Source organism: Eublepharis macularius, chromosome 1 (assembly GCF_028583425.1).
Source record: "Eublepharis macularius isolate TG4126 chromosome 1, MPM_Emac_v1.0, whole genome shotgun sequence".
In the NCBI taxonomy this organism is placed as follows: Eukaryota; Metazoa; Chordata; class Lepidosauria; order Squamata; family Eublepharidae; genus Eublepharis; species Eublepharis macularius.
The window spans coordinates 130,393,925-130,407,804 of NC_072790.1; the positions used below are offsets into that span (position 1 = coordinate 130,393,925).

General features: G+C 43.8%; 1 protein-coding gene across 1 annotated transcript in view; it reads right to left on the reverse strand.

The window, feature by feature from the left end:
- SYNE1 (spectrin repeat containing nuclear envelope protein 1) overlaps positions 1-13,880 on the reverse strand; it is a 471,821-nt gene that overhangs the window by 320,173 nt on the left and 137,768 nt on the right. Inside the window, exons 43-48 of the mRNA XM_055002895.1 lie at positions 13,289-13,496; positions 11,605-11,717; positions 6,135-6,340; positions 4,022-4,177; positions 2,669-2,960; positions 969-1,141 (exon numbers count right to left, since the gene is read on the reverse strand). Coding sequence (XP_054858870.1) covers positions 969-1,141; positions 2,669-2,960; positions 4,022-4,177; positions 6,135-6,340; positions 11,605-11,717; positions 13,289-13,496 — 1,148 coding nt within the window. The remainder of the gene's footprint in view (positions 1-968; positions 1,142-2,668; positions 2,961-4,021; positions 4,178-6,134; positions 6,341-11,604; positions 11,718-13,288; positions 13,497-13,880) is intronic.

Genomic DNA, 13,880 nt, shown 5'->3' on the forward strand with positions numbered 1-13,880 from the left:
TACTCTGGCTCCCAATTTGCTTCCAGACCCAATACATATAGGGTTTAAAGCTCTATTTGGCTTGGGACAGGCATATCCTAAGGACCACTTTCTTCCATTTGAACCTACTCGTTCACTCCAATCATCTTCAGAGACCCTACTTCAGATGCCTCTGCCATTTGACGCTAGATGGGTGGCAACCTGAGAAAGGGCCTTCTCAGTCGTAGCACCAAAACTTTAGAACTCTGTCCCCAGCTAGGTTCTTCTCCCCCCTTTATTGCAATATTTTGCTAGAGGGTGAAGAACTTTGGGTTTGTCTGCCACACCCCCATAACTATTATTGGCTCCTGTCCCCATTTTTTGTGTTGTGCGTTTGTGTGTTTTTATTTAATTATTTTAAATACTGTTTTAAATGTTTTAAAACTTTAAATTGTTTGTTGGAGTTTTAATGTTTGCTGCCTTGGGAGGTCCTTATTTTGGATAGAAAGGCAGCATACAAACATTATAAATAAATAAATACACAAATAAATACATTATTAGATCAAACTTATATTAATAAGTTTTTTTTGTTTTCAGTTCTGTAATTTACAGGCTTGTGTATTGAATAGGGGGAGGAAAGGCAGCTTGGTATAGCCTGATCTTGTCAAATTTTGGAAGCTAAGAAAGGAGGACCACCCAGGAAGTCTCTGCAGGGGACGGCAACGGGAAACCACGTCCGTTTCTCACTTGCCTTGAAAGCTCCTTGTTGGGGGCGCCATAAGTCAGTTGCAACAGCATATACGTATATATTGAACAGAAAATGTAGCGCCTGATCCACACTTTCATTTCAGCACTGAAATACGTACCCAATGAATTGCTGTTATATTGACAGTTATTGTGCAAAAACAGCCCTGAGTGAGTTAATTGAACAAAATATTTAGTTGCTCTCAATTAAAGTAATTACTAAATAATTATTGTATTTTAGAACAAACAGGAATGAATATACATACCTTTGATAGCTCAGTGAAGTTCTGATAATGCTACTCCACTCATCTTTTAATGTTTGTAGCTGATTCCGTATCATTTTTTGCCCTTCCTCATTACTACTTTTAAGGGCTTGTTCACCTTTGCCAAAGGCCATGTTTAACTTGACTTCTCCCTCTCCTTTCATTAAAATGATGTCCTAGAAAGCAAAATTATTCTATTTTTTCATTTCAGTAGTTTTCAGATAGCCCCATATCAAACTTTGCAACAATTTAAGACTACATCAGACTACAATTTAAGACTTCTTCATCAACAGAAGGAGTTATGCATATAGCCTTTTTGACAGGCAACACTGTGACATGGATTCTAGATTTCTCTGGGTTACTTCTTACATATTATTACCTTAAAATTACATTACATTAGAATGTAAGAAGAGCCCTGCAGGATGAAACCAGTGGTCCATCTAATCCAGCATCCTGCTTCACACATCCAAATGCCCTGGAGGGTCAAAAAACTGGGAATAGAGGCCAAGGCATTCCCCTGATGTTGCCTTCTAGCATGGGTATTCAAATGACAAAACGTATTAGTCTTTAAGGAAATGAACCTGGGCAATTGACATGATTGCACCTAGATGCCCCCTCTCTGATCTAAGAGCCCAGGCAGCCCCTTGGTTTACTAAGAGACTGCAGATGTTGCAAAGACAAGGGAGTCAGCTAGAGTGACAGTGGAGAAGGACTTGGGATGAAAGGCTCATTTTAAACCCTCTCTGTGGCGGTTATAGTGGCAAAAAACAATATTTATCCACCACCACTGCATTCATACAATGTAATAATATAGTAATAATAATAACATTTGATTTATATACCGCCCTTCAGGACAACTTAATGCCCACTCAGAGTGGTTTACAAAGTGTTATTATTACCCCACAACAATCACCCTGTGAGGTGGGTGGGGCTGAGAGAGCTCCAGAGAACTGTGACTCGCCCAAGGTCACCCAGCTGGCTTCATGGAGGAGTGGGGAATCAAACCCGGTTCTCCAGATTACAGTCCCGTGCTCTTAACCACTACACCAAACTGGCTCACAGTTGGCTGTAAACCTGTAGAACTCATCCGAGTGGTCTGGAGCCTATTGGGCTCTGGGCTACAGCACAACGTGGATTGCTCTGCAGTCTACTGTGATAATTTTGCTAAGCACAGTGGATAAAATCTCTTGCATCTGTTCCAACTTGGACTCAACATTAGCAGTTACAGGAGTGGACAAGCCCAGGTTGCTTGCCCAGATGTGTAGATATCTTTCAGCTAGTCCACTCTGAGGGTGTGGGCAGGATTCTTCAAAGTATGAGGTGGATGTCTGAGACCTTCCACCTTCTAGTATGACCCTTGACTCTTCTACCTGCAAGAAGGGGGCTGGAGGACCGGTCTGGGAAATGAGGGAGTCACTCCTGTCTTGAAGTGGGAAGTAGTCCATCCATTCCTAAAGAAACCTACTGTGGACCTAGGAGAGTTGAGTAAGTGCTGCCCAGCTTCAAATATACCATTCTTCAGCAAGATGATTGAACAATGGGTGGCTGGATTCTTGAATAAGAAGGATTGTTTGGATCTTCTTTGGACTGGATTTATTTTGCTACAGTAGACTAGCATGGCTACCCCATCAGAAAACCTTGAAAACCTCTGATGTATAGCAATAGTTTTGACAGCTACAGTTCCCATCATCTTGTTACAGTACCTGAATTTGCAAAAGACGTTTTTCTAAGGTAATTTTGTTTCCACTGGTGCCCTCTGCAGAGACCAGCTTTTCTTGCACATCTTTCACCCAGGTCCACATGTTCAGCAGAGCTTCTTCAAAAGCTTGGTGCTCCTGAAAGGCTACCCGAGAGGCCCTCAGCTTTTCTTTGACTGCTTTGACCAGTGTCTGATATGCAGCAAAATATTGAGCCGCCAGACGGCTCTCTCTTCCAGCACTACATCCTTTCTCATTTAAAACCTGTGTCTTCTGAGAAAATTTATCAAAAGATTCTCTAAAACAAAGATGAAAATTAATGATGGACTCAAATATAGATATGAAGCTATGGGCAGCCAATATAATTGGCAAGACTAATTAAATATGATTCAGAGGTGAATGCTAGCAGTTTCTTTTAAAGATACACAAGCAAAATTACAGTAATTGAAAATATAATTGTTACCACTTTTGGTGGCACCACTTTTTCCAACACTGGAAGTGGCTACCCCCCTTATCCCACACCGGCTCAAAGTGCCAAGGGGGTGGCAATGTATGACTTACCATTCATGGCTGTCGTACGGCTAAGTGTGTTGGGTTGGGGAAAGCAATGGTGAACTATCCTGTAAAAACTTCACTGCGAGACTCTGAGGATCTCCCTTGACGCGCTATAGGACAGACAGGCCTGGAGGGGGACGATCTACGGAGTAGCCGAGGGTCGGGCGCAACTGTGTGGCTTGGATCGGATCGGAAGTGGCTACCCTCCTTCCCTGAGCCACCATGGCCTTTTCATTTTAAAAAAATCTGCACAAAAATATCTCTATTGTGTTATAGCATTGTAACAATAGGTGTAACAAGTTCTCTGAATTTCCAGCTTTTATTTTTAAAAAAGTAAGTCTCTAGCCCTTTCCTTTGCGGAGGTATAAGGAAAAAAACATATCTCTGCAAAGGAAGGGACTAGAGGCTTGCTTTTTTAAAAAAATGAAAGCTGGGAACTCAGAGAACCTACTACACCTATTGCTACAATGCTATAGTGGTAATCTATATAAATTCAAAAAACATGGTAGAATTGGTTGGAAAAATAAAAAGGCAGCACTGTCAGAAGTGTGACAGACATTTCAAGCTGTACTCCATGGTGAATGGGAAGTACATTGAAAGCCTGAGAACAGGAATAACAGGATTAAAAAAAAAAGACTCAAGCCCTCATTGCAAATGGGACACAAGTGGCTTTGTCTGAAAAGGGGGAAAAACCCTTTAGCAACTAGTAGCCAAAATGGTTTACAAAGACTGTGTAAAAAATGGCCTATAATATCATCACAGACATTGGTTAAAAAGGAACATTTAGTGAAGTTGGTTTTATACCTTGCAGCCAGTAGTTCTTCCAGAAATGCTTCCACTTTCCGCACCTCATTTTTCTTATCAGGAATGTGCTGTTTGGTCTTTCCCAAAGCTTCTGTACTTATCCTCTCCTCCATTTCACGAAGCCACAGGCTCTGATTCTTGCACAGATTTTTAAAACTATCAACAAAAGAAAAATATAACTATAAAATAACAGTTGTTTCTAGATAAGCCCAGAATCAATCCACTAATTTTTACATAGTTAGCATCACTGAGAGCCAAGCTACAAGAGACGAATTACACGAGGAGGAGCATGTGGAGAGAGTCGCAATGTTAGCTGGGAAGTTGAGTTTTAAAAGTGATTGGAAGGCTTTGTCAATTTCCCCTCTACAGAGCCAGGGAGATCGCTGCTCAGAGGGTTTGTTGATTTCCTCCTTGCCTCCCAACTGCTCTGTCAGTTTTGGCTCCCCTTCTAAGAAGCAAAGAGGAAATAAACAAACCATCTGAGCAGTGATCTCCCTGGCTCTGTAGAGGGGAAATTGACAAAGCCTTCCAATCACTTTTAAAACTCAACTTCCCGGCTAACATTGTAACTCTCTTCACATGCTCTTCCTCATGTAATTTGTCTCTTGTAGCCTAGCTCTAAGTAAGAGATTTGTCTGGATATCAGTTTCATTATCTAGTGAATGAGAGTTGAACAAAAATATCTTCTGCACTGACAAGTAATCTAAAAATACTCAACAAGAATCTAAATATGTTGAATAAGTCCATGGAAACTACAGTGCAAATGGAATTTTCCAAATTTTAAAATGGCACAGCTTCTTTTTTATCTCAAGCAATGAGGAAATGGATGACAATGGTATTGTTCTCTGTATGGTAATTCAAGATATCAAATGTTTGCACGGTTGTTCTCTGACTGCTAGCATACACACAAACACACAGAATCAGAGCTACCACCTCTTACCATGGACACCAGATAGTCCTTTAAATCTCCAGGTACACTGGGGAGTAATTTAGCTCTTCTGTCCCATATCCGTCTTGACTCTGTTGGAATAGGAGACTCAGCCTGCCTTTGGACACTGGGGGGCGCTGCATGTCTCTTTGAATGTAATGTATAAGTCTAGCAATCTGCCACTCTCTTGTCTAAGGTGGGAACGCCTACTGACTCCTCCTCTCTTGCCTCTATGCCTCTTGGGAGATTTCACACCTTCCCTCATGCTCTTCCAAGAAAAAAGATGTAAAGCCACCATGCTCCTCATGGAGCCCTTCTCTTTGTCCACAAACCTGCACCTACAACCTCGCAGCCTAGTTTCAGGCCGTGGTATTAGCCTAGAGAATGTAACTCTTTAGATAGGATCTTTCCCTTGTTATTACCAGAAGATATTGCTATGGAGAAATCTGCTACAATAAACTGTAAGTTCTATCTTTCTATGAATTTTGTCTGAGGATTAATTAATACACGTTTGTGAGGGTTTAAATGCTTCTGACTAAATTGCTCTGCTCTATGATACTCTGCTAAGTTACTAAACTAAATATATAAAATACCATAAATCTCTAACAGACTCCTGATATACCTGTCCATCCTTACCTCTTGTGAGGTGCCCTGGATACCCACTTACAAAACAGTTGAGGGAAATCAGCAAGTGAGAAATTTCAGGAGAGAAAAGGCTTCAACTTGTGTTTTACGAGGCTGCATCCAGGATAAGAGGTAGCAAGTCTATCTCACTTCCAGTTGAATAATGGAAACTGTAAAAACTGCTTGGCAGATATATACGAACAAGTATTTATCTTTTTTTCTGCAGCTGTTAGTATTTGAATGGAAAAAGACTATTTCTCTCTAGAAAGAGAATTATCTTGAAATGATCACCCATGATTTCACAGTACTGAATTATACATCACTATTTTTAATTATATGTCACTTTTTCAAGCTGTTTTTTTAATTAGGGCTACTGCTCAATGGGACATAAATATGTGTAAGGACCCAAGTTCAGTTCCTGCCATTTCCAATTAAAAGAACTTGGGCAAGCAGGCTAGGAAAGTCCTCTGTGAAACACTGCTAATCAGTAAACGGTACTGGGCGAGATGGACCTGTGATATGAGTAGGCAGCTCATATAACTATTTTGACAATGCACCTACCTTTCAAGCTCTGCAACACATTCTTCCAAAACTTGTTTGTCTTTCAAGCATTGTTTCAGGAATCCCTCAAAGTCCTGATGAGCTTTGGCTATCTGTTCCTGAATGCCACTCACAGATGATTTTGGCAGATAAGCATACAAATGTTCTCCTTTCTGGGAAGCTGCCTCCAGTTTCTTCCTACCGTCATCAACAGAATCCAGCACTTTCTAAGAGAAACAAACATGTTTTTTACATAGGTAAAGAGGCAGGAAAAGGAAACTGAAGGGAAGGCTGTGTCTTTCATCCCTTCAGTCAAATACTTTGAAAGTGGAATCTAGATTGGCAGATTAATTACATGGTACAGAGATCCTATGGAAGTAAAAGGAAAGGCTTGCTAAAATCTATTCAGCACAGGCTCAATGTGACACTAGGGCTGTGTTGGAACTGAAGCTGGAACAGCTCTCAGTACAGACAGGGGGGTACAGATCAGGTCAGGCGAGGAGTGGAAGTGATGGAAACCGGGGTAAAAGGGTACACAGTGCCATGGAAACCCACAATGTTACTCTGAAATATTATGTCCTGGATAAGGCTGAGAAAGAAAACTCCAAAGGAGAAATTTTGAGAAAACAAGAAGTGCACACTTCAAAAATTATCATTTTAATTTTGCATTGGAAAGTCAGGAAGGGCATAGTTTATTGTTTTCATTAAATATCATGAGTAGGGGTGTGCACTTTAGGTATCCGATTCAGGTTTTTAACCTGAATCAGGTCCGATTCGGATTCGGTATTTCCGCATTTGCAAACAGCCAGCGAAGTTCTGAAGCAAAATCAAGCTTCCCACACTTACTTAAACGAGGGAAAGGGGAGAAGGAGCCTCCTCCTTCCCCCGCCCATTTTGTAAAAACAGGCAGGAAGCTTGAATTTGCCTCAGAACTTTGTTGGCTGAGTGCAGTGCAATGCAATGCAATGCAATGCAAGCAGCCAGCAAAGTTTGTAGAGATTCCTGCCTAATTTACAGGATAGGAGGGGTGAGGAGGGGTGAGTGACTAGACTAGGAGTACAAGGAGGAGGAGGGAGGAGGATCGGGGAAGGGAGGGGGGAGTTAGGAGTGTCCAGTCCCACAGCTGCATCCTCCTTCCAGCCAATGGATTCTGTGGAAGGAGATGCAGCAGGAGATTTAGATTACAGGCTGGCCTTTGGGCTAGCTTCCATTCTGTTCCTGGCCTAGAGAGACTCCCACTGCTGCTGGTAGCGACTCTCTGTCTCCATTTTGGCTGGACTGACTTCAACTGGAGGACGCCTGCCTGATTCACCGCTGGACTTCAGGACTGGTGAGAGAGTCAGTGACTCACTGGGTTTTCTCTCAGGGGGGATTTTTTTTTGCTTGTCTGGGTGGGTGGGGGGTAAGGGGAGGGATTTTTTAAAAAATTATTTAAAATAATCTTTCATTTGGGGGGGTGGACTCTTGCCTGTGTGTGTGTGTGTGTGCGTGTGCGTGTGCGTGCACGCGTGTGCGTGCGCGTGTGCGTGTATGTGTGTGAGAGGGCCTTTTTTGGTGTGAGCGGCTTCTGGCTGGGGCATTTGTTTTGGGGGGGGAGGCTGGTCTTTATTTCCAGTTTTAAATTTTGGGGAGTTTAACTTTTTTCCAGAAGTTGGGGGGGGGGACCGTTCCTGTTGTGTGTGTTGTTTTAAAATTCACTGTTGGGGGTATAAATTTTTTCCAGCTGTTAGTGGGGAGGACACTGTTCCTGTTGAATTGTTTGGTTTAAAAGTTTACTGTTGAGGGGTTTAATTTTTTTTTCCAGTTGCTGGTGTGTGTGTTGGCGAGGGGGACTGTTCCTGTCTTGTTGTGCTGTTTAAAAGTTTACTGTTGGGGGTTTACATGTTTTTCCTGCTGGTGGTGGTGGTGGGGAACTGGTATTGTTTTTAAGTGTGTGTGTATGAGTGTTGGGGAGATGTAGGTAAGGTTCAGGTGGGGGCTTGCTTGGGGGTTCTGATGTTAACTGCTGTGCTTAAGTGGGTGGGCCTGAGTTTTTAATTTCATTTTAATTTGGGTTTTGCTACTTTGTTGTGAGTGTGTAAGTGTCTGTGTATGTCTGTTGGGAGTTGTGAGTGAGATTCAGAGAAGGCTTGCTTGGGGGTCCTTGTTTAAATTGCTGTGCTTAAGTGGGTGGTCCTGAGTTTTTAATTTCATTTTAATTTGGGTTTTGTTTTTTTGCTGTGTGTGTGTGTTAGGGAGTTGTAGGTGGGATTCAGAGGGGGCTTGCTTGGGGTGTCGGTGTTTTTTTTACTGTTGGTGTTTGGTGGTTGGCAAATTTTATAGTTGGTGTTTCTTAGAATAATTGGTGTTGGTGTTTTGTTGGTGGGTTTGTTGTTTGCTGCTGCTGTTGTTGTTGTTGGGTGGTTGTGGTGTTTGCAGTTATAGCAGTGTTTGGTTAGTTGACTTTGGGTTTCAAATTCTGATAGATTTAAATAGTGGACTTGCGAGGTAGGCTAGTAGTAGGCTTTTGTCATTAATTAATATTTGCCCTCTAAAATAAATTTTAGGGAACGAAGGCTAGTTTTCCCCATTAAATAGGCTTCTGTAGGAGAAGAATTAGTAAGAGTTAGTTAAGGTTCTGTTCAAATATAAATAGGCTGCCCAATAGTAGTCCCTTAACTAGGGTTTCCCTGCCCACCTCTGGCACCCTTGGCACATTTTTTGTAATAGGCTTTCCCTTAACTTGAGGTATAGGGCCAGCTTGATTCCTTGAGGAGGGAATTGGATGGCTGGGTAGGTGAGTCCAGTAGCACCTTTAAGACTAACCAATTTTATTGCAGCATAAGCTTTCGAGAATCAAGTTCTCTTCGTCAGATGCATGATACAAACTGGTCAAATACAGAAGAGGAGGGGGGAGAGGGGGGAGAAGGAGAGGAGGGACAAGATGCAATTAGGGGGGAGGCAACCAAAACATTCCTTTGCTAGTAAATGTAAACATCTCCTTTTGGTGTGTAGTCAGTTTGCCATGTTAGTTTGCAGCAGTAAAAGCATCCAATTTCTATGTAGTATAAGCCCTCGATAACCACAGCTCTCCCTGCCAGATGCATCTGACAAAGAGAACTGTGGTCCCCAAAAGCCCACACCAGGCGTCACTGGGCTCCCCCAGACCACGCCGCTGTAAAGGAAATCTGTTACCTGTGATAATGTGATAACCATTCATAGTCTCTATTCAGTCCCAGCTTGACAGCGTCAAATTTGCATATGAATTCCAATTCAGCAGCCTCCCGTTGGATTTTGTTTTTGAAAGGTTTCTGTTGAACCACAGCGACCTTTAAGTCTTTGGTGGAATGTCCTGGTAGATTGAAGTGTTCTCCCACTGGTTTTTGGACGTTTCCATTTCTAATGTCAGATTTGTGTCCATTTATTCTTTTGCGTAGAAAACAAAATCAAAAACAAAATCCAACGGGAGGCTGCTGAATTGGAATTCATATTGGAATTCAAGTAATTCAGTGTATGTGTCTATGATTCTCTGGTTTGAGGGTAGCTGTGGTCCTATCTAGGAGACTGTTGTGATGTGATACTAATCTCATTTGCCTTTAATGCTGTAACTGAAAGCGAAAAAATAATTTTTTTTAACTTAATTCAATGTGTATGTGACTCTCTGTTGTGAAGGTTTGTCCTCATTGAGAACAATGAGAGTGGCTGGCCAGCCTGCTCTGGGGGGGGGGGTGGATTTGGGGATGCGTGTCTGTGGCTCAGGTGTGCTTTCCCAGGGATGAGCTTGCACTTGGGAGTGTGCCCTCCACTGTGGCACTCCTAGCCTGCGCATAATTGCCCTGAGAAAGACAGTTTAAAAGTTCTCATCATAGAGAACAATGGAGAGTGGCTGGCCAGCCTGCTCTGGGGGGGGGGAATTTGGGGGGTGTCTTTGGGTCTGTGGGCCTGCTGGGGGGGTAGATTGAAAGGGAGATTATGCCTGTGGCCATGGATGCCACATTCCATGTGTTCCTGCTGTGGGAGTCTGTATTTTCCTACAATAGGAACCAACAGACAGTAGCTGGCCAGTTTCTGCAGGGATGGTTAGTTTTTTGGGGGGGAAAGGTGTAGTTCTGAGGGGCTGCTTGGGGTGTGTAGTAGCTGGACTGTGGGTGCGGCCATTGGCAGCCACAATCCATGTGTTTCTATTCTGTGGGAGTCTTCCCCACAGTAGAAATAAATGGTGTGGTGGGAGAACAACTTTTGAGGGGCCATAACATTCCCCCCTATCTCCCTGAAACTTGGGGAGGGCATGGTAGGACAGGTAGGAGCAGGTCCACCCCAAGCCACCTAAAAGCCCCCTTGTTTTTCCCCACAGGGAATAATAGAGAGTGGAGGAGGATGGGGGTATCTTCTTTGGGGGGCCATAACATGGCTCCCCCGAAGTCCAATCGTTCTGAAACTTGAGGGGTCATTAGAGGAGAGTTATGAGAAGCTTCCCACCAAATATGGTATGATTTGTAAAGAAAATGCCTCCCTCAGGCTCCCGGAAAGCCAGGAGAATGTTCTCCATTGAAAATAACAGCCGAATCATTACGAAGCATTGAATTCCAGGCTTGCCACTTCCGGAATTCACTTCATTCCGAATTTTTCTCCGATTCTGGTAAACCTAATCGGGAAACCCAAATCACCCTGGCATTGCACACCCCTAATCATGAGTATTGTTATCATACCAGTCATGTTGGGGAAAATTTCGACTTTAATGAATATTGGAATAATCCCAATTTCATAAAAACGATAACCATGCCTTTCTGGACTTATGAAATGAAATGTAAGTGATAATAGAAATACCTCCCCACAGAGGCTACAGGAGTAAGGAGAGAGGGGGGGGAGAGAGAGGAAGCACCCCTCGTCTCCAGCTGGTTTGTGGCACATTAGCCCTTGAACCTTTAAAACCATTTTTTTCAATGGTTTGCCTTGATTGTTACAGATCAGATGAGGCATGTTTGCTCTCTCTCCCTCTCTCCCCTGTCTTACTGCTCTTGCTTCCTGTGAGAGAGCAGGGAGCCCATAGCTGGCATTAAAGATAACAGATGGTAGCCTGGCTTCCAAAGAATCCAAACTGCTACCCTTTCCAAATATACATACAGGGGAGGAAACAGGGATGGTTTCTGTAGTAGGAAACTGTACTATTTGGGCCCTGGTCTTCATAAGTAGAGTTTTACTGTGAACATGAATAGGACATCCACAGATGCTATGAACAATGGGGAACTTATTATTTTACTTATTTAGTTAGTAAATATGTATGCTCCCTCTCCAGACCGAGGTAGCTCAAAATATTAATGCAAGCTATTCTTCCCTGGAGCTCTCTTTACCCTCCTGTACCTTGCTAAATTAATGAAAGGAAAATGCAAGTAGAGGTGATGGTGGAATCCTACTGTAGTGAGCTCTCTAAGTCCTGTTTCATTTCCAGATAGAGACTGTAAGATACTTAAGATTGTAGGGATGTATAAGAGTGGTTTTTTTCTAATCATACCTTCAATTCATGGAGCTTTATATCTATGGATTTACTGTCACCAGAAGTAATGTGTAAATCTTTTACAGCAGTCTTCAAATTAGAATACCAGTTTTGGAATTCCCCCATTGACGCTTGAAATGGAGAGAGAAAAATAATTAAAATGCTGCATTAGACCTTCTGTTCTCAAAGTTCAGTTAGAATACTGTCTTAACTGTTTAACAGCTGCCACCATGGAATTATATACCGTACTCACTGCCACTAAAGTAAGGGCATTGATTTTAATTCACTAATGGAAGATTGAACCATTACCTAAGAAACTCAAAGAGAAAACACTTTGTGTTATAAAAACAGTGCCACCTCATTGCAATCTAGTGTTATTAGAAAGCAGGAGGAGCGCTGGAGTGAATTCTGACCAGTGGATTAGCAAATATCTTAAGATAGTACATACTGTCCGGGGTCTGAGTCCAAGCCCCCAGACTTGCCAGGAGGGAACAGTGGGAGGCAACCGGGAGGCAGCGGCCCTGCCACCCCAGCCAGCAGCCAGGTCCAGAACCTGCCTACTCCAGGGGGAAGGGGCGAAAGGCCAAAGCCTCAGAGGGCTGGAGGGAGCAGGGAGAGACCAGCTAGTCCCACCCTCCAGGGGGAGGAGAGGGGGCTAAGCAGGCCAGAGGAAAAGGGCCAAGGCAGGGGGAATAGGGACCCAGCAGCAGCCCAAACGGAGCCCTTACCAGCCAAGGAGGAGAAGCAGCCACTACAGCCCAGAGCCACACCCTGGCTAGAGGACAGCAGCCTGGCTCAGGAGTGGCTAGGAGCCAAGCCCCTCCAGGTGGAGCAGCCACAGGCATTCTGGGGGAGGAGATGGGTAGCCCCGCCAAGCATCAATGAGCAGGCAGCCCAGAAGCTGGCCAGGGCAATTCCTCGCAAGCAAGGCCAGGGAAGCTCAGCAGCACAGAAGCTGGCTGGGGCAGCTCCTCGTGAGCAAGGCCAGGCAAGCTCAGCAGCTCAAATGCCTACTGGGGCAGCTCCTTGTAAGCAAGGCCAAGGAGACCTCAGCTGGGGATGACTCGCATTCAACCCCACCCTGCCAGCAAGGCAAGGAAGCCTAGAAGGGATTAGTGATAGGAGGGAAACACCTGAGGGGAGGCACAGCTGGGCCAAGTCAGGAGAGGGAACAAGCCTGGAAGGAGGGCGGGGTGGAGAAAGGAAACCCTATAAAGGGTGGCTAGGAAGAGCTCTGAGGTGGTGGGTGTGAGTAAGGAGTGATGGCGTGGAGTGAGAGCAGAGCAGTGCGAGAGTGGAGGCTTGGAGGAGAGTTCTGGGAGGAGGAGATGATGGAGGACGCAGGGGGCGAGCAGGCCAGGTTGAGCAGGCCAGCGAGTGGACTGAGAGGGAGTCTGGGTGATGTATACCGCCCCTCTTTCCACAGAGCAGGGTCCTGCAGCATCCCTGGTGCCCCTCTGATGTCAGGGCTGGCCCAGCCGGCGCCCTGCCCAGCGGTGGCAGCGACAAGCCCTGATACATACAAAATGGTTACGTGGCAAGGTCAATAAAACATGCTTTTGGCACTAACAGATTTACAAACGCTTGTGCTCAAAAACAATTCTGTGAAGTCAATGGAAACTTTCCAACATGATCATCTTAAGCAGTCACACACATTCCTGTGATCTAAATGGCTAACATATTAACAATCTTGAGGACTCACAGAGAAAATGTTTTTCCAGGGACTCCTGCATGGAATTTTGTGCTTTCAAACTTATTTGATTCACAGCATCATACTTCTTAATCAGGGAGGTGACAGCGCTCCCAAGAGTTGCCAGTTCCATGGATGGATATTTACGACAGAGGCTATTGAGGGTCTCCTGTGTGGAATCAAAGTTGCTCTGCTGTTGCTGGAGCTCCTTTTGTATTTTCTAAAGAACAAATGTGTGGCATTAAGTATATCACATGATGTTACTTTTATTGTGTCCACATATATGCCAACTTATATTAACAGTGCAATCCTGTGGTAAGTTACTCCAGTCTAAGCCCCTTGACTTCAATAGATGTAGACTGGAGTAACTCACCAAAGGACTGCACTGTAAGTTTCTTAAATTTTAATTCTAAATCCCCTCCCCCATTGACTGTTGCACTACTGGCACTAAAAAGGCATACTGAGGTTTTACAATTCTAGCCTTTTTCATGACTCAACTGCAGGTTAATGAGCAAGAACTGCAAATTCTGGAAATATACATGCAGCCTCATATACATTTCAAATGGCTTAAGCCTGGTACTAATTTGTACTTTCAATGTTTTGT